The sequence below is a fragment of the Aedes albopictus genome, chromosome 2, assembly GCF_035046485.1.
Source record: "Aedes albopictus strain Foshan chromosome 2, AalbF5, whole genome shotgun sequence".
Lineage (NCBI taxonomy): Eukaryota > Metazoa > Arthropoda > Insecta > Diptera > Culicidae > Aedes > Aedes albopictus.
In genome coordinates, this window is record NC_085137.1 from 256,625,340 (window position 1) to 256,646,777 (window position 21,438).

The following is a 21,438-nucleotide window of genomic DNA, read 5'->3' on the forward strand; positions in this document are numbered from 1 at the left end:
AATCCAAGAGGCGCTTCATAACCTAAACAATGACGTGGTAAAAAAAAAGTAGGCTCATGTTGTTTTTTTACGGAAGAGGTTCTTCGATCTTGTTCGTCGTTGGATGTAAGAAAGAATAACTTGTATCCACGCCGAAACTTTTTAGATGGAAAAATATTCTCACATTCGAGTGGGCCCCATTCATCACAGTAGGACCATACTTAGTCATCAGTCACATTACAAGAGTCGATTGGCTCACCGGATCTGGCACTATTGCGAGCATGATTCATACGCCCTTAAGGGATCGGCATTCAGCCACTCAGTCTCACCTTTTCGTAAAAGGCAGCCATTACCTACAGCCGATTGGTCTGAAACACTGAGGCCACCCCATCAAGTGGGCCCAGGGAAAACATGCTGCCAAGATCGGTTAAGCGAAACAAGTGAATTATAATCTACCGCCCCGTAAATTATTGGTATCGATTGGGCCTTTTTCTCGCATATTTATTCTTGGACTGGCGCAATCCTTTCCGTTCGTCGTCGTCATGTTGGTAGGGCTGCTTTGCTAATTAAAGGTTGTCTACCCTTCTGCATCGTGGGCCCTGCATTGGGGCTGGTTTGTCATCGCCTTCGCTGCTGCCTGGCAGTTTGTCGGCGTCCATCGGAGCGCCCGCCCGTTTCTGCTCCGCTCGCTCGGTGCAATAAGCTGATTAATTGTGACCCGTTAATGTATGGATTGGTGACATTTAAGGGAAAGAGAAACTGAAAAATTACTTTCCATAAGGCCGGTATGTTGGGCGCAATTAAAACATCAATCGGTAGCGCTCGTTTTGGCTGGAATTGACGAAATCATGGGCGTAGCAAGGGCCAAGGGGTCTCTAATGAACTCAATTATGATTTGGTATCGTTGGTTAACTGTCTTCAAGTCTATATTTTATTTTCTACTTCTTGGGTGTTTAATTGTGACTTATGTGTGTTTACTGGCATATGACACAGACATCCTTTCCGAATGTTTAACGAGTGTTCCGGGGTGATAATATAATCGCCTGCAATCGCGATCGAGTGGGCAATAGTCAGCCCCATCTCTTCGATCGATTCACTGTATACCTCTTGCGTTATATCAACTTCCTCTTCCGGTAGCCGAACTGGTTGCTCGACAGGAAATCAATAGTGCACCTTTGAATCCTCGATGTACCTGTCTGTTTACGATGATCTTTGTTGCTTTGTTGGTTTTGAGCTGATGAATGGCATCCTTAACTTCCCTCAGCGTGGGAGTTGGTTCATTTCCGTCCTCCGCTGCACTGGCGTCGTCGTTTCTTCCGTTGCCGTGGTCTCCCGTTTCATCGTTCTCCATTCCGTTCAGGTGCTGATCGAAGTGCTGCTTTCACCTTTCGATCACCTCACGTCCTTCCGTCAAGAAGCCTCCGTCCTTATCCCTGCATATTTCGCCTCGCGCTCGAAGTCGTTGCAGGATGCGTTGTTTGTAGCGTTTCACGTTCTGTCGGGTCTCTTGCTGAAGTATTACCGCACGCGCTGCGTTCTTTTCTCCAAAACCGTTCTGCACTCTTCGTCGAATCATTCGTTCCGTCGATTCCGTTCCACATACCCGATTGTGCTCTCGGCTGCGTCGTTGATGGCTGCTATCACTGTACCAGCAGTCCTCTAGAGGGTACTCATCGATCTCGTTTTCGTCTGGCAACGCCGCCTCGAGATTCTGCGCTTACGCTGAGGCGACATCCGGTTGTTTTAGTCGCTCTAGACTGTACCGTGGCGGTCACCGGTACCGTACATTGTTGACGAGGGATTGTTTTGGGCGCAGTTTGGCCATCACTATGTAGTGATCGGAGTCGATGTTGGCGCCACGATAGGTCCTGACGTCGATAATGTCGGAGAAGTGCCGTCCGTCAATCAGAACGCGGTCGATTTGAGATTCCGTCTGCTGTGGTGATCTCCAGGTGTAACTATAAAAGAGGTTGTGTTGGAAAAAGGTGCTACGTATAGCTATGTTTTTGGAGGCGGCGAAAACAATGAGTCGTAGGCCGTTTAAGTTCGTCAGCTGGTGGGCGCTGAACTTTCCAATCGTCGGTCTGAATTCCTCCTCCTCGCGTTCAAGCTGCGCGTAAAATGCGTCCTTGTCATTATCAGTGCTTCCGGAGTGATAACTGTGCACGTTTATTATGCTGAAGTTGAAGAATCTGCCCTTGATCCTCAACATGCACATTCTTTTGTCGATCGGCCATCAACCGATCACTTATCATCATGACGATGAAAGCTGTTCCCAGTTCACGTGTATTGCAGTAGCTCTGGTAGATTGTATAGTTACCTCTAAACGTTCGCACCATGGATCCTGTCCAACACACCTCCTGCAGCGCTACCCGCGGTCCTTCAGTAGATTGCCAAGTATACGGGTGTTCTCAAAAAAATTGAGAAATCGGCAGTTCCAAGTACAGAGTTTCCAATCGCAAGTCCTTTTGGTTCGCTGAGGCCGTTAGCGTTAGTCTCGGTTTATGATTTCCGTTAGAATGGTATTTTACGGCCGGACACTAACCCCCTACTTTCCAGAGGACCATAGTGCATAGTTGAGCTTAGAGTCCTTCTCTGGCACTCGGACGTTGATCAGCCGCCCCTAACATGCGGATCAGGCGCTGTGGTGAGCCACTCCTCCTGGAGAACAGACGCTCAGGTTTGCAGAAGCAAACTCCCTCCCCCCCCCCCTTCCTTCTCAGCCTACGACCAAAGTTCCTAGCGGGGTTACCGGATCTTCCGTAAAGTTGCTCGTAGTTTCCAGCCGGTACCACGTGGAAGTAGGGAAAGGCGTTGCTGGGCAAAGGCTAGTGGATCACAATGGGATCTGAATTGCGCAACATAACCAGCCTTTACCATGCCACCTTTACCGTGTTTGACCTTGAGGGTCGCTTCAACAGGAAGATCCTTTACCTCGACTGAATCGATCCTGCTTCACTGAAGACCTCTTCTGGGTTTTGTCGCGCTTGAGTTCAAGAATCATTCCTCCTGTACGAGTGCATCGAATACTGCGTACTTCAACTGCAAGATCCGTGAGCTTGGTGCTGCTCCTCGTCGCCTTCAAAGCATCTGAGTATCTAGACTCATTCGTCGTGATAACAAAGGCATCCCTTAGCTCCTGTTTTCCGTTCTTCTTCTTTTTCCTCTTCTTCTGTATGCGCACTAGGGTTCATGGGGCATTCTCCCTCTGATCCGCTTAGTCCGTGGTGGCTGAGGGCCGCTATGTGAACTCCCTGTTTCCTTCAACCTAAGACGGACCGGCCTTTAGAGGCTTACCATTCTCAGTTTTCCGGGATACCTGGCCGGGGTTACTTACTGGCATAACTGCTCTTCACTTTTGGAATTAACAACCTCCAGACCGCCGCCTGGTAGCTTTTTTCCTGACGGATGCCTTATTAGCATTGCTCGTTGGATCCCTCCTCTAAGGTATGTTCAGCAACGATTACTACTAGAGGTCGAGTTGAGAAGTCCTACGTAACAGACCTACAATTCACTTTATAGAGATATAAAAAAAAATGTCCAAAAAAGCCATTCGTAAAGTAGTTTAACAACGGCTAAAACTAGCTTTGAGCAGCAAAGCCTATTGTACGTGCATTTTACTTGAATGCATCAAGGGAATCAATGGAATGGAATCAATCCTTGAATTATTTCACGTTTTCAAATAAACACTTAATGCGTATACTGCACCAACCCGTAATCCAAAGATTACTCTTTTTTCTTACCAAATCAATCACGACTGCAGTTGTTCTCTCGCATAATAAGCACCATCTCAACAACAATGTGCATACAATATAGCGTTTCCACGGTTCATCCCGCAGGCTCCATTGGAACTGAATGCCATCCCTGATCCTTTACTCTCTGATTAACTGCAATTTTACTGCCCCAATTGCACACTCACCAAGTATTTTTCTGCGAAATAAACTCACGCATCAACACAAATTATGCCCTCCCACCAACGAATCACCACCAGTTCCAGTTGCGCCTTTCGACTCAAGAATTCTTACTCGAAGTGCCTCCATCGCCACGACGACGTCATTCTCAAAGCCTATAATTTGGGATATCTTGATTTGAGATCATCAGCTCCCCATCAATACGCAAAAGCATGCGTTTCCCGGCTACTCTAAAGAAGTGTTCTTCGTTTCTAGGTCACTCACGCGAAAGGTTAGGCCTTCACCCGTTCGATTCCGTTTGGGTTGGGGTGCTTTGGGAGCGATTAATCAATTAAAAGTAATTGCCAGTGACAGAGTGCCCCAATCGTCCAGGTAGAAAGGGGGCAGCCAAAACAAACACTCCGGCTGAACTCGCTCGAGAAGGCACACTTGTTCCAGCCGGATTGCCGACGCGCGGCCTCAAAATAGGTCCGCTTCATGTTTGGTGAAAATAAAATATCAAATAACTATAAAACGCTTAATTTAGTATGAATTCATCCGAAAGACAAGCAAATTAAAACGAAATAAACCATAAAAGGGGATCTTTAAGCTCAGGCATCAAGCACGCGCGCCACTCGCGGAGCGATCGATTTGACCACGGCGGAAAGAGAAGGGTGCGATGCTGCTGGACAGAAACCGTTACCTTTTGGCGAACTTTCGGTAATAATGTCTCCCCGAAGAAGAATTTAAATGTTTGACCATTGCTGTGGCACCGACTGCGACACTGGGCACACCGATCTGTTCCACTTCTCGATCAATCTTGGCGGGCTTTGGGCTCCTCGCTCGACGGTTCTTTGCAGTGTTTGTTCAATGTTCAAAATAATACTGCGGCGTGTCATTCGTTCGAACAGGGGTTTTCAAATTCCAATGAATGGTAAATGTTAATGAAGCAATTGAGATACCGTATACTTCAATTTTCGCTACATCACAATTAGGATAAAACATAACATCAATTGTACAACTCGGTTTGTTGCTGCCGCTCACCATCGTCGGTCATACCGAATGCTCACCAGATCACGCTCCATCTGGTCCGCCCATCGTGCGCTCTGCACTCAACGCCTTCAATGCCTGGCATTTACGTTCTACCGGGTTCCATCCTGCAGCATTAATGCTCACGTTGCTTTCTTCTCCCGAAAATTGCTCTGCACTCTTCGTCAAACCATTCGTTCTATCGACCCCGTTTCACGTACTCGATGGTGCTGTCGGCTGCGTCATTGATATGGTGGCGAACCACTTGGGCAGCGGCCGGTATCTTCACTATAACTCAGTCAATTCAAAACCAATTGACTTGAAAGTTTATACACGGCTAGATACTATACGTATCTAATCGCGTTCCAAAAATTTTGTCAATTGGTTAAGAATTGGCTGAGTTATAGCAGAAAAGTGCCCAAAATAGGACCCCTGCCAAGATGGTTCCCTAGCTGTTTTTACTTTAATCCAGCAGTACTCCAGAGCGGCCTCGATAAGCGCACACTCGTCTATCAACAATGCCTGGAATTTCTGCGCGAATGAAGTAACGACATCCGGTTGCTTCCCTCGTTCTATATTTTCCCAAGGCGGTCGCCGATACCATACATTGGGTAACAGGTTCGCATGAAAATTTCCTTCCGATTTTGGTTGGCAACCACTGCTTCAATGAGTATTCAATAAAACGGGATAAAAATTCCGGTCATCTTCTCCATTATCGTAATTCCGATTCTGCTCAACCCCAAAAGCAAGCACATAACTAATAGTGCCAATAAACATTGTACCCATCCCAAATAAAGACTTCTGCGGTAATATTGTCTCCTTGCAAATGATCATGGAAGAGCGTGCTCTTTTCTTTTCCGAAACCAACGCGCACATTACCCCAAAAAAATAAAAATATTTGTCTTATCCTCTCTTCAATTATGACCAATTTATTAACACCCCAACCCTCTTGGACCCCACTGTGCATCCCCGAACGGGAACGGGACGGGAGACGGTGTGCACTCATAAATGCATCATATTATTAAAACTTTTTCTTTCAAGTTCTTATTTATGGCTGTCATAATTAATTTCCGATATTTATTTTTCGCTTTTTTTCTGCTTTTCTCTTTCAGCGATGGCAGCGAAGGTGGTTCGTGCTGTACGACGACGGGGAGCTCACATACTCGGTGGACGAACACGTAAGTATCTGATTTTGGCATTCGGGCACGGTGGTGGCGAGGGACGTCAAGCGTTTGACGTTTTTTCAAATGAATTGCTGCTCGCAGAATTTAAAGAAACCAACGGGTGCTCAAGGTTGGATATCGCTTTGGATATGAACTTAAACTGCAGCTTTGCAGAAAATTCCATTCTGCAGTAGGGTTTGATGTATACATGTCAGAACAAAAACACGAGACAATGGGGGATTTAGCAAAACAGGATTAGAATGATCACATTTGGTATTTGGCTAATCTATATATCAAAACATAATTTGATCCAGGGACATGTTCTTGGAAGAATTGAATGAACTTTGCGACTTGACTGAATGCACGGAATTTGCAGTCAAATAACTGATGAAAAATTGAGAGCGTTCCTCATATCGTGAGAAGAATTTCATGAATTCTTCAAGGTTTCATTTTTTTTTGTTTTGTCAGGCTAAGACCATGGGTTGGTCCATCTTGCCTGGTTTCATATTTCGCGTATCGAATTTTCTGATAGGACTGATATTGCGAATCTTTTCTGAAATCCGCATACTGGCCAACAACTTGTGCACCGACAGCCCATGCGCCGGGTTGTGCGTCATACAAAATGTAAATAAACAAGTGTCAAAATGGTTCGCGTCAAGAGCTCTATCTCTCTTAGGGTTCGGATCCATTTTTTGTCTAAAACATTGAACTTCCTAATGTCTGGAAATAATGTGGGGGTATTAGCGGCATAATGGACACCCTAAGCAAATGAGTATGTTAGGCCTGTATAACAGACAAAAATTTAACATATTATCAATTGGCTTACAACTTTAACTTGTTTTATACGTATTTCAATCATTTACAGCTGGTAGAATGCCATTATTGTAAGGAAATAATGAATTGAAAACCGTGTGTTTTTGGGCCTGGCAGGAAAGGTACGGGGCGAAATGGACACCCATCGGGGCATAATGGACACCCCTGCATATTTTACGCTGTATCTTTGAGAATATCAACCAGTTAAGTAATTTGCCAACGGAACTGCTATTTTCAGTGTGTTCTGATCAAAAATATAATACTTCATCCATTGCTAAATCCACGTATACATGTAGATAAGCTAACAATTCACTTGTTTGTATGGTGGACACACTCAATTACTTGTAATACCTTACTTACTGCTGCTTCGAAATTATAAGAAATCCGTCATATGAAAAACATACTTCAATTTCAATGATATTTTGGTACTTTTGAAAAATAGAACAATGCATTGTTCCTTTAGGGGCCATCCATTAAGTACGTCATGGTCCTAGGGGAGAGGGGGGGTTTGTGAAATTGTGACTAGCAATGTATCAAGTATAGGAAAAATCCCGTACGAAGGGGGGAGGGGGGGGTCTGAAAATCCGAATTTTAGCGTGACGTACTAAATGGATGCTCCCTTATACTTATGCATTGAAAGTTTTACATAAAAATCAACGGTTTCGGCAAAAACAGGGGTGTCCATTTCGCCCCGGGTGTCCATTATGCCCCTAATCTCCCTACAACAAAGATATTATTGACGGTAACAACGCTTTAACTTCATTAAACCACTGATTAATAGTGATTTGGCTAGTGAAAAGCTGTGCGCATAGGCAATCGGCGCGCAAATTGTGCGCTGGTGTGTGGATTTGAGTTAATCGTCGCAAAGTGCCCAACACACATTATACCTTGGCGCGCAACCTAGAGGTCAAAGAGAAACTTGTCGAAATGCTAAAAATTCTCGAGAAGCTCAATACTACGACAACAAAATGAAACATCACAAATCTATGATATACAGGGGATGGCCAAAATGTTTGGGGTAGGCAACTTTTTTTCTCTCACAAAAAAGTTCAACATGCTATAACTTTTCATAGAGCGCATCAAAAAATCTCAAATTTTAACTGTTTGTCAACCTATTATATGTGCATCATTGGTACAAATTTGGGCTCGATTGGTTAATCTTTCGCAAAGTTAGAACCTTTCGGGTAAAACACTATTTTTCAGACATCTCATTTTTGAGCTGTCATATCTCGGAAACCAGTGAACCGAATTGAATGAAATTTTGAACGTACACTAACAATATGTAAATGCTTCACTAACTATTAAAACATAGGTACTTTGTAAACGTTGAAAAAAGTTATCATGGATTGACACTTTTTGAATTTTTCTCGAAAAAATGTAATTTTTTCACATCAATGTCATTAAATTTTAGTGTTGATATCCAAAGATTTTCCACTTCTGTTCTCAAATTATCTCTAATCAGATATATTAGAGCCTATTTAGATTGAAGGAAGAACACATTTAATAATTTTTGTGTGGTATTGTAAATTTGACTTATTTTCCTCTGTATGGGTAAAAATGTCAACCCGGGATAACTTAATTCGCCGTGAAAAAATGTTATATTTTATATCGTCGTATTAAGTATCAATACATTGTCGATAAACGTTTAAAAATTCATTCAATTCGGTTCACTGGTTTCCGAGATATGATAGCTCAAATATGAGTTGTCTGAAAAATAGTGTTTTACCCGAAAGGTTCTAACTTTGCGAAAGATTAATCAATCGAGCCCAAATTTGTACCAATGATGCACATATAATAGGTTGACAAACAGTCAAAATTTGAGATTTTTTGATGCGCTCTATGAAAAGTTATAGCATGTTGAATTTTTTTGTGGGAGAAAAAAAGTTGCCTATCCCAAACATTTTGGCCATCCCCTGTATGTTCCATAAGTAATCTTACGCTCCCAAATTCATCCTAATCGAGAACAAGAGCTTAAGGCGAAACTGGAAGCATTTCCTCACTTTTTGGTTTTTGATTTTCAATTAAATAACGAAGCAATATTTTCAAAATCGGCCTTCGTACACAGTTAGATGAAGGATCAAGGTATCTCCTGTTTTTTTTTTCAGGAGGAAAATGTTTTTCAGTTTAAAGGAAACCATCTTTGAATAAAATTTCAAAAAAATATGGTTTTTGAAAATTTGGTAAAAGTTTTACACTTGAAAAAATCAAATCATATCCTTCACGCGAAGGTGTTCCTGCCGGGTTCTAGAACCGGAAGTAGGTTGTAGGGGGATTCGACCACTACGAATCCTCTTGGTGGATCCAGAAGCTTGGCGGCTTGTAGGCTATAGGCCTCGTCGTCCGGCCAGTGAACCTCCATCGCACCTACGGGCCTGGGAGACTCCACGACTCCCAAGAATTTTCGACTGGAAGCCAATCACCATCGGATTCTCGTTCAATTAGCCTCGAGACAGTTGGCGGTCCGCAGTCAATCGGACTCGCATGTGAGAGTGCTGGTGTTAGCGAAGACACGCACCACTGACAGCCTACACGCGTCTACATAGGCAGCCCCGTAATCGATTAGCTACAACCAACACTGCAACAACCAATACCACAGTAACCCCGTTGCGCTATCATCAACCCTGCGTCTCCATCGCCGCATCCATCGTTAGATGTCGTCGCCTGAGCTCGGGTCGAGCCAGATCAAGACAGATAGAATAAGTAGAAAGTGAACTGAGGGACCAAAGTAAAGCACGGCCGTGCGCATAAAAATTTCAATTGGAATCATAGGAGTTTAGGAACGGTTTTGAATACACTGATGCAAGTTTGAACGTTGGCTAGTTTACTCTAGATGACGAAAGATATATGATGGGAATTTAGTGGGATTTTGTTGGGAATTTTAGCTGTGCTCTAAATTGATTACGTCATTGGGGTCAGAGTTGTGGTGAGAAAGGACGGTCTCGAGTAAGAATCTTTCCGTGGTTTGATGGACTCGCCCTGAGTCTCGCTGGGCATTGCATATTGCTGCTTCACATGCAAACGGTTTGATCGTCTGCTTGGCGCTAAAGTGAAGTCAGTCGAGGAAAAGACAAGATTCGATTCCAATCAGATTTTGAACCGTTACATAGGACCATGTTTGCTTAGGGGATGCATATTACCCCACTTTCCCCTACAATGATACACTATGCCCAGGGAGTCAGGTCCCCGACACGGCCTATATCAATGCATTGGAATTATAGTAGACAGGATGTCCTGGGCGCTAATAAATAGCGCCCACTGTCAGATGCAAAGACAACAACAACTTTTTGTTTACCGCTTATTTTGGTTTGTTGATCAATTTTAAAAATCATTTTTTGCACCTCAAATCATCACAGAACACTTCAAACTCGCATTATTATTAATGTACGAGAAGAGGAGCACGCGATTAGTTGAATAAAACAACCCAACAAACACGCAATGTGAAGGTGCATTTCGTGTGTGTCTCACAACATTAAACAAAGCAGTGTTTGTTGATTACACGCTCGTTTAATATTACACAAATATGAGTATAAAGCAGTTAGATGTTGGCTACGATAAAATTCATTGATGCCAGGGGCCTGCAGAGAGTCGAGAAAATTTTCCCGATCTGAACGGGAATCGAACCCGCCGTCTCCGAATTGGCGATCCATACCACTAAGCTGACTGGAGACCCCAAAATAACGATCGAAAACGATGTTACAACAATAAAAAAAAAATATCCCTCAAGCATGAAGTTAAGGTCGTAGAAAAATAGAAAAATACAGTAGACATTCTGCAACATGTTTATGTTTCACTTACCGAATGAAATTCGATAACTGGAACAACTGACAGACGTTAAAGAACTGTCAGTTGCTGCAGAATGCAGTCAATGTGCATTTGAAAAACATCGCATTGCAGCAAAAGTACATGCGGAAACATCTCATCGCTGTTGACATTTTATTTTGACGGATAGCGGTGAGATAACTGCAAAATTGATGTACTTAGCAGACTTGCAGTTAAAAAGCATTGCAGTTAAAGCGTTTGCAACGAGCGAATGTCTACTGTATACATAACATATGCATTAAGGTGGCCCACACTTATATGAAAACAAAAATTTCGAAAAATGCCAAGTCTTAGCTCCTGAATCAGTTGTTCCGGACTCCCAGAAGCTACGTTCAAAATTTGAGCAAAATTGGTTGAGCCTAAGGGGGCGCTCAAAACGCTTGAAGTTTGTATGGGAAAACTTGGCCAAATGTATGCAGAAATTTTAAGTTTTAGAATTTTGCCGCAAGGTGGCGCTGTAAGCGTTCAATAATCAAAACATTTGGTATTATTGTAGATGACTGTATGCCAAACAGCTTTGTCAAAGACCGCAAAGTGATCCAACGTCTGTGAAAAAAGTTATACCCTAGGTAAAGTGAGGATAAACTTTATTGTTGTTTTTCGAATACATGTAAAGGAATAATATCAATAATGAAATCTCAATACTTTGCCTCACTTTGCCTAGGGTATAACTTTTTTCACAGCCGTCATCACTTCGCGGTCTTCGATAAAGTTCTTTGGCATATAGTCACCTACAAAAATACAAAAGAGTTTATATATTGAACACTTACAGCGCCACCTAGCGGCAAAATTAGAAAACTTAAAACTTCTGCATACATTTGGCCAAGTTTTCCCATACAAACTTCAAGCGTTTTGAGCGCCCCCTTAGGCTCAAACGATTTTGCTCAAATTTTGAACGTAGCTTCTGGGAGTCCAAAGCAACTGATTTAGGAGGTAAGACTTGACATTTTTCGAAATTTTGTTTTTCATATAAGTGTGGGCCACCCTAATATGCATACAGTTAATTTCTGGCATCAATATAGATGTTGCGGTGGATTGCCGTTCGGAGGTCTTTGGAGCAAAATTTGCCAATGTTCCCAGGGAAATCAGTTCAACCCGAGCAGAGGAAAAAAAGCTCAATAAAAGCAAATTTTGGTATGGAGATCAAAAGTGATATTTGTTTGTTTGAGATAAGAGGTAAAAGTACTGAAAAAATATCTCAAATTTACTCGCTGGAACATTGTCCTCTATGAACAACTGTGGGTTCGAGTCGATATAAGAGGTTACATCATCAGTATTGGTGTCATTTACTTACCGCCCCATCTCAAGAACGATATCAATGCTATTCATCAACACGTAAACTCTCTTGGCTCCGTTGTTTCCAATCTCAAAACCAATGACATGGCTCTTGTGCTTGGCGATTACAATCAATCAGCTGTGCGGTGGATTTCGTCTAATACCGGAAGTCCGACGATTGACTTTGACCGATCCCGCTTTTCTGTTGCCGCCTGTGAACTGCTGGACGGATTCAACCTTCATGGTTTGACGCAGATCAACTCTGTGGAAAATTCGTCCGGTCGTATGCTAGATCTTGTGCTTGCAAACGATTTAGCCTTGTTGAACTGCACTGTCCGAGTTGCTGTTGAACCATTGATTCCCATCGATGTTAGTCATCCCCCGATTGAAATGGATTTATCTTGCTCGGCACCTATAGCTTTTGAAGATACTCATGAGTTGAACAGCTATGATTTCCGCAAAGCCGACTACGTTGCGCTTAATGATACTCTGCTTGCCGCCGACTGGAATCAAATCTACTCGTTCCAAAATGTTGATGATGCTGTGGATTATTTCTCCGATGTTATTGCCAATGCTATTGCTGATCATGTACCGATTAAAAGACCTCCGAGAAAGCCACCGTGGTCCAACAGCAAGCTGAAACGTCTTAAACGACGTCGCTCGTCTGCGTTACGCAGGTATTGCAACCACCGCTCTGTAGTTCTTAAGCTGCAGTTCAACCTCGCGAGCAGCAGGTACAGGAGATATAACCAACATCTATATGCCCGCTTTATCAGCAATACACAGCGTAACTTGCGATCAAATCCCAAGCAGTTTTGGTCGTTTGTGAAAACCAAACGTAACGTAAATGGACTGCCAACTACGATGTACCACGGAGAATTATCAGCTGACACCGCCACAGAGAAGTGTGAACTTTTTGCTGCCAAGTTCAGATCCGCCTTCTACGATTCTGCAGCGCAACCGTCGCAGACCATCGTAGCCCTTCGAGAAACTCCTTCCGACGTTTTGGATTTTGATCTTTTTGACATTGGTGAAGAAGATGTGTCTAACGCCATTCGGAAACTCAAACTCTCCTTCTCCGCTGGTCCAGATGGGATTCCTTCGGCGTTGTTGAAACGATGTACTTCTGCGTTACTGAAGCCTTTGACAACAATATTCAGCCTATCGTTTCAAAACAGACTATTTCCGCAGAGCTGGAAGTTTTCATATCTGTTTCCAGTACATAAGAAAGGGGATCAATGTAATGTCGATAACTATCGTGGAATAACCACCTTATCAACCTGCTCGAAAGTTTTCGAACTCATTGTCAACAACGTGTTATTTGCTAATTGCAAGCAGTACATATCTACTGACCAGCACGGATTCTTTCCAAAAAGGTCAGTCATGTCGAACCTATCTCAATTCACCTCAACTTGCATACAAGCAGTTGACAATCGAAAGCAAGTCGACGCTGTTTATTTGGACCTCAAGGCCGCGTTCGATAAAGTCGACCACCATATTCTACTGCAAAAACTTGAAAAGTTGGGCGTATCTGCTGCAGGTGTTGACTGGTTTAGATCGTACTTGATGGGAAGATCGCTTCGTGTGAAAATTGGATCCGCTTATTCTGCCCCCTTCGTCAGCCTGTCTGGCGTACCACAGGGCAGCAATCTAGGCCCGTTATTGTTCTCACTCTTTATTAATGACGTGACGCTGATCCTACCATCTGGTGTAAAACTTCTTTATGCTGACGACGCGAAAATTTATATGATCGTAGAGTGCCTTGATGATTGTGTAACAAGTACGCTTTTGCATTCATAATGTTTCACTGTATAAATGTTATTATATATGTTTTTATATTTTCGTCATTAAAATGCATGTAAATTCGTTTTCTAAATTTATTCATATATCTAATCACCGCTACACAAGATCAATCATTTCTGCTTCTAAGAGTTGCATCTGACATACAGTCTATTTCTGAGTTCCCAACTACCAGTTACACGCGCTAAACTTCTGAGACCCAAGCCAACCGCGCGTCATGATGCTAAACGAAATTATCCATTTAGCGGGCAACAACCTGCGAAGGCTTCCTTTGAAGATGCATTGACCTTTGCATTTCGGCTCTGAGCAATCCGTCCAAACTACGGAGAGAAACTTGACTGGGGGGGTTTGAATAGACTGACAGAAAGAGATGTCGCGATGTCACCTAAATTACGTGTGCACAATTGCGAGCAGTTAATGATCGGGAATCTACCTTCGGGCAGATTCGCGACCTTCAGAGATGATGACCCTGAAATCGCGACTATCTGAGGCTTCCTTCAATTTCAATCAGCCACTTCGATTCGATCCGTGGAAGAGGCAAAAGTGGTCGGAAATTTTGTGCCGCGTCGTGGTGTAATTTGGAAGGTAGTGACGATATGGTGGCCCTAGTTAGATAGTAATTAATTACCTTTCCCTTTAGATATAATTCGACATAGCGAAATTGTAGTCGATTAAGTGGCGGCAAAGTGCGTGAATTGAGTGCGTTTAAGGTTCGTGGCAGCCGGGCATTTGCCGTTACACCACCATCCCACCAGAGACCGCTTTTGACCCCATCGATCGGCATCGAAGGTCCCGGGGCACACGTGGCCGGTAGAGGGCCGCGTCTCGTCAAATATCGCGCCCTGGTCAGGCAAGCCCAATCAGTTTTATTCCCGCTCCGTACGACGGGGAAAACCGCCAACAACCAACGACAACGAATACGTTTTGTTGCGCCGTACGTACGCATGTGCCGCGTACTCGCGTAAGCCCACGCGCCGAGGGTGAGAGAGAGAAAATCCGTAAGTGACGCTTACAACCGTGAGCGAAGTGGGGCGGAGTAAGCCAAGAAGCTCCGCGTGCCCGCCGCCATCTCCTCACATCCCATCGAAGACCACGTAAACCCTAGGTAGTGAGTACTTGCATGCATTTCTCTGTTTTGTGATTGTCCATGCGCATGAGACGTTCTCATCACAACCAACCAGTGTATCCATGAATGGTCCCGGTACCTCCAATCTCATGTACCGATAGACACCGATCGAGTATGACACACGCACGCACGCTGGTCAACAGTGGTAAAGGTCGCACACACTAGATAGGACAGTTTGACGAGATAGGGAAAGGGAAGAGAAGATAAGACCTAGGCTAGCTACGAGAACGAATGTAGGGAATAAACAGATCGAAATAAATCTCTCTTGATGTTTGCGTGAAAGCTTCATGTGTTAAACTTAATGACCGAATAGGAAGACATTTGTACCGTTTGCTATACTGCTGTTCGTCGTGAAGTTGTTTGGTAGCGCACCAGATTAGATTCGCAATTACTGTTTAAAGGGGTTCTCATATCGTTTCGGGTACGTTTCAGGTTGTCGTTCTTTGTTGATTTTGTGGAGTAGTCAGCTCCGATTCTGGCTAAGATTACTTTCCAATTGGATACGTTTCGTTCCGTTGAGGTGAGAGAAATTGAGCCGATGATGAGAACCGTTGCGTAGCGTTCAGCATCTCAAAATTGGCATAGTGCATGTGTAAATTTGGGGATGTCTGTGACATGACCACGCATAGCGTGAGGTAAAACGGATTTAAGGCAACCAGTCAGCTTCCTCCCCGATTTCGGGTAACATTGACCCTATCCTCTGGATAGTCTCAGGCCGGGCAAACCTTTAACTGCTGGATGGTCTCCTCAAGGAGTGGCGCTTAAGCCATCCATTTTAAAAGGGAAGCTAGACGGGTTGGCGGGTTATATTTGGCGCCCAACAATACAAGGCATTTTTTTGATTTTGGTGTAACTGGAAAGTGAAAATTTAATTTTGTATTTTGTAGTTATATTTGTATGTAAAATTTGTCTAAGGGAACGTGACTTGTTTAATTTATTCATCTTCTAGGAATTTCTCAATCTTTGTACAATTATTTGTTTATTTTCTATTTTTTTCATTAGTGTATCGTTTATTTCAACAAACGTGATTAGTTTGATTAATTTACATTATACATAATTTAATATTTCTCATTTGCTTATTTATGTATATGTAGTTCAATTATTTCATATCGACATTTATACAAGTATTTTTCTTATTTATTTATTGCTTAAGTTTTTTCAATATTTAAACGCTATTGAAACTGTAATAGCCTCCCTGATTTGTTTTTCGTTAAAGCAACTCGTGTCTTCTTTTGTATATTGTGCGGTTAAACTTTGCTCATTTGTCTTCTGGTTGTAAGTTACAGTACGAATATACAAATCGATCAATATGAATCGATCATTGCCGAGAGCAGAAGATCTCAATTTAGAGGAGATCGATTACGAGTTATCAATTCGTGATCAACCGGAAGACGTTTTCAAACTAGATATACAAGGGAAACAAAGACATTTGAGACTTCTGTTCAAATCCGACCAAAAGGAAGGAAGGAACTATAGGTCAAATACCGACATACTAGACGAAGCGGAACATATCAGTGCGAGAATTGATAATCTAGAAACGGCTCTGTCCAGAAAGATAGAGCCAAAATATGAGTCGAGAGTAATACACTATTATTATCGGGTTAAGAGGTGCATCGCGGGTACTGAAGAAGGGAAAACACTGCGGAGAGAACTTAGTCGTAGGATTGAGAAAATTATGCAATACTACCAGTTCGGTCCTTCGTTATCACCGTTTAAAGAACGAATCAACAATATTCTCCAAGAGACAGAGGGGGCCGTAGGGGTAGCTGGTCAGATCAGTCCTAATATTTCTATAGGGAAGCCTGCGTCCGACAGTGTAGTGGATACCGGCCGAGGTAAAACTTCGGAATTAGGATTTCTGAGTCCGTTAGGGGCTGTACCAAAGCGAAGCCTTCGAGACCATGGTCATCGTGAGCAGGTAGATAGGTCCATGGTAAAAGATACCATTGAGGTATCGCGCACGGAATGGGAGGAGATGAAGAGAGCTTTAGCCGAATTGACGAGCTCCAGGAACAGTGACCAGGCAAGAGATAGGGTAAGCAGGATTCCGAACGTGGAGGACAGACTGAACCGTTCACAGAACAACCCAGGAGCTCACCAACGCTGGACCGATCAGCAGCCAAAAAGTTATGTAGACGAGGGGAACGATACCGATTCGGAGGAGGAACTTCCGGTCAGACAACACTGCAGACAGAGTTTGAGAGGGGACGGGAACCGTCTAAACCGCGACAACTACGAGGACTCACTGTATGAGTACGATAGTGGAAGCGGCGGACAGGCACGGTTTCGGCGAGATGCCAGAGGCGGTCGGCATAGACGGGATCGAGGCCACGGACGGGTTGAGAAGTGGAAACTTAGGTTCTCTGGAGATTCTCGAGGAATGTCGGTTGAGAACTTCCTCTACAAAGCGTCAAAACTGGCAGAGCGCGAGGAGGTGTCGGAGGATATTCTGCTTAGAGATATCCACATGTTGCTGGAGGGAGCTGCATCGGACTGGTTCTTCACCTACGTTGATGACCTGGTCACGTGGGAAGACTTCAAGAACGGTATCACCTACCGTTTCGGAAATCCCAACAAGGACCAGGGAATTCGCTCAAAGATTCAGGAGCGGAAGCAGCAGCGAGGGGAGTCGTTTATAGCTTTCGTCTCGGAGATCGAGAAGTTGAACCGGATGTTGTCCAAGCCGTTGTCCCGTAGACGGAAGTTCGAGGTCATTTGGGACAATATGCGGCAACATTATAGGTCAAAAATCTCGATCGTTCCCGTAAGGGACCTGCAACATCTGATCGATCTGAATTACCGCATTGACGCCGCAGACCACCAACTGCACCAACCGATGGCAGAGCACTTCGTGCGCAGACCAGTCAACCAGATAGAAGCCGCCGAAGAAGACACCGAGGACGAAGAGCTTCAGGAAGCGACGATAAACCACGTTAGGGGACAACAGCAGAGAAGACCTCCGGCGACCCGATCGTTCAACGGACCGGCTCAGCGGGAGCAACAACCGAATCGGCAGGAGCAGAGCGCCGGTACAGGTCTACCGGGATTAATGTGTTGGAACTGCCAAGAAGCAGGTCATGGATGGCGACAGTGTCCAAGACCGCGTAACATCTTCTGTTACGGGTGTGGAAACCTCGGAAGAACGATTAGGTCTTGTGAACGTTGTGCTAGACCAGCAGCCGTTCCGGAAACTGGACCACAGGGAAACTTAGGAAGGGGTGCAAACCAGGGGAACTGAGCATCCCTGTATCAAAGGTGGTTCCCCAGCAACCATTTGATCCTTTCTTGCAGGTGTACCACATTAGGATTAGGGTAAGCAAATGTCCACACATTAGGGTGAAGATTTTCGACTTTGAGACAGAGGCATTATTAGACTCGGGGGCAGGAATTAGTATTCTGAATTCGGTGGAATTGGTGGAGAGATTTGGATTGAAGTTGCAACCAGCAGCTATTCGAGTGGCCACTGCGGATGGTTCTAATTACGCGTGTCGGGGCTTCGTGAATATGCCATTCACTTACAAAGAAGTCACGAAGGTAATTCCGACTATCGTAGTGCCAGAAATTTCGCGGGAGATAATTTTAGGCGCGGACTTCTGGGACGCGTTTGGAATTAGGCCGATGATCGATTTAGGGAAAGGCCCAGAGACCTTGGAAACTGTTCCTAGTCGGCCGAGTGAAGCCGCCATCTGTTTCACCGTAGAGCCTACAGGCGAGTTACCGGAAGCGACACAGGAAGAAGAAGATGACACGTTGGATATTCCAGTGTATGAAGGGTCAACGGAAGCGGTTCCGGATCCCGAGACCATTGAGACGGAGCACAACTTGACAGCGGATGAGAGACGTCGTTTGATGGACGTGATCAAGGGGTTCGAGCTAACAGCAGCAGGGAAGTTAGGCAGAACGAGCTTGATAGAGCACGAGATCGTCCTGAAGGAAGGTGCGAAACCACGGAATCCGGTGATGTACAAGTGTTCTCCGTACATGCAAGAGGCGATAAAGAAGGAAGTAGAGAGGTTCAAGGCTCTGGACGCAATCGAGGAATGCTACAGTGAGTGGACCAACCCACTGGTACCGGTACCGAAGAAGAATGGCAAGGTTCGCGTCTGTCTGGACTCCAGGAAGATCAACAAGTTGACGGTGAAGGACTCTTACCCTATGAGAAATATGCAAGACATTTTTCGGCGTTTAGGGAAGGCTAAGTACTTCTCCGTCATAGACTTGAAGGATGCATACTTCCAGATTCCGCTTAAGGAAGAGAGTCGGAACTATACGGCATTCAGGACTTCAGAAGGGATTTTCCGCTTCAAAGTCCTACCATTCGGTGTGATCAACGCGCCATTCACTATGTCGCGATTAATGGACAGGGCTCTGGGGTTTGACCTCGAACCGCAGGTATTTGTGTACCTCGATGACATAGTCATTGCTACCGAGACGCTGGAGGAACATCTACGACTGCTGGAGATTGTAGGAGAACGCCTGAAACGGGCAGGCCTGACAATATCTCTGGAGAAGTCACGCTTTTGCCGGAAACAAGTGATGTACTTGGGCTACCTGTTGAACGAGCACGGAATAGCGATTGATAGCAGTCGAATCCAACCCATTCTGGACTACGCGAGGCCGAGAACCCAAGAGGACGTACGTCGGTTGATGGGCCTGGCAGGGTTTTACCAGCGCTTCATCAAAGACTACAGTAGGGTAACGGCACCGATAACGGACTTGCTCACGAAGGAGAACAAGAAGTTCAACTGGACCAAAGAGGCCGAAGAAGCGTTCCGTGACCTCAAGTCGGTTTTGACGTCGGCGCCTATCCTGGGGAACCCAGACTTCGGCAAGGTCTTCACGATAGAGTCGGATGCATCAGATAGAGCAGTAGGAGCGGCATTGGTGCAGGAGCATGAAGGGGTTACCAAGGTGATCAGTTACTTCAGTAAGAAGCTTAACAGGACTCAAAGGCGGTACTCAGCAGTCGAGAAAGAATGTCTAGGTGTTCTATCGGCGATACAACACTTCAGACACTACATCGAAGGCACTAAGTTCCGTGTGGTAACCGATGCGAGAAGTCTCCTCTGGCTATTCAACATCGGCACCGAGTCGGGAAATGCGAAGCTGATGCGGTGGGCGTTGAGGATCCAGGCCTACGACTTCGATCTCGAGTATAGGAAAGGAAAGAGTAACATCACCGCCGATTGTCTATCTCGGTCGATCGAAGTAGATGTACTTTCAGTGACCGGAGCCGACCCGGAATACGACGATTTGGTAGACGACATCCGAAAGGATCCACAGAAGTTTCAGGACTACCGAGTGGTAGATGGGAGGATTTTTCGGTATGTGAAGGCGACTAGTCGAGTGAGCGACCCTCGTTTTGCGTGGAAGCAGTACCCTCCGGCTGCCGAAAGGGACCAGATTGTGAAGAGACTCCACGAGAAGGCACACTTCGGCTACGAGAAAACGTTAGACGCAGTCAAGCAGAGATACCACTGGCCAAGAATGAACAGCGATGTTCGGAAGCACTGTCGAGAATGCCTGAAGTGCCAAACCAGTAAGGCAGGGAATACGAATGTGACTCCGCCAATGGGGTCGCAGAAGCCAGTGGAATACCCGTGGCAGTTCGTAACGTTAGACTACGTTGGACCGTTACCGCCGTCCGGTAAGAATAGACACACGTGCCTCCTCGTAGCGACGGACGTGTTCAGCAAATTTGTACTGGTGCAGACCTTCCGTGAAGCCAAAGCAAGTTCGTTGGTCGAGTTCGTGGAAAACATGATTTTTCGGTTGTTCGGAGTTCCTGAGGTTGTTCTGACGGATAATGGGTCGCAGTTTGTCTCCAAACAGTTCAGAGAGCTGCTGGAAGCATACCATGTGTCGCACTGGTTAACGCCGGCGTACCACCCTCAGGTGAACAACACCGAGCGTGTAAATCGCGTGATCACGACGGCAATTCGTGCTACGCTGAAAAAAGAACACAAGCACTGGGCGGACGACATTCAGGAAATCGCAAACGCTATCCGCAACGCTGTTCACGATTCTACGAAGTACAGTCCATACTTCATCGTATTTGGACGGAACATGGTTTCGGATGGGAGGGAGTACGGTCGGATCAGGGACAACTACGAATCCGTCAGTGAAGATGGGGACACGACAGTCGAAAGACGGAAGAAACTGTTCGATGACATCAAGGCCAACCTGACGACAGCCTACCAAAGGCACGCTAAAACCTACAACCTACGGTCCAATGCAAGCTGTCCTACTTACACGATAGGAGAAAGGGTGTTGAAGCAGACCTTTGACTTGTCTGACAAGGGGAAAGGTTTCTGCAAGAAGCTTGCACCCAAATACGAACCAGCGGTAGTGCGGAAAAGGTTGGGAACTAACACCTACGAGTTGGAAGATTTGACGGGGAAGCGACTAGGGGTCTATTTCGCGACTAATTTGAAGAAGATGCTTCCTCATCTGTGCCAATCGTAGGCTAATTGTTGTAAAGCTATGTAACTCTCTAGAGTGACCATACATCTAAAGATGAAGAAACACCTTCGGGTTCAAACAT

The 21,438-nt window shown here is 44.9% G+C and overlaps 1 protein-coding gene across 4 annotated transcripts in view; it reads left to right on the forward strand.

Annotated features, from left to right (window-relative positions):
* LOC115266350 (protein outspread) overlaps positions 1–21,438 on the forward strand; it is a 709,621-nt gene that overhangs the window by 523,923 nt on the left and 164,260 nt on the right. For all 4 annotated transcript variants that reach the window (XM_029872484.2, XM_029872485.2, XM_029872487.2 and 1 more), the window contains exon 3: positions 6,011–6,076. In XM_029872484.2, the coding sequence (XP_029728344.2) occupies positions 6,011–6,076 (66 nt within the window). The remainder of the gene's footprint in view (positions 1–6,010; positions 6,077–21,438) is intronic.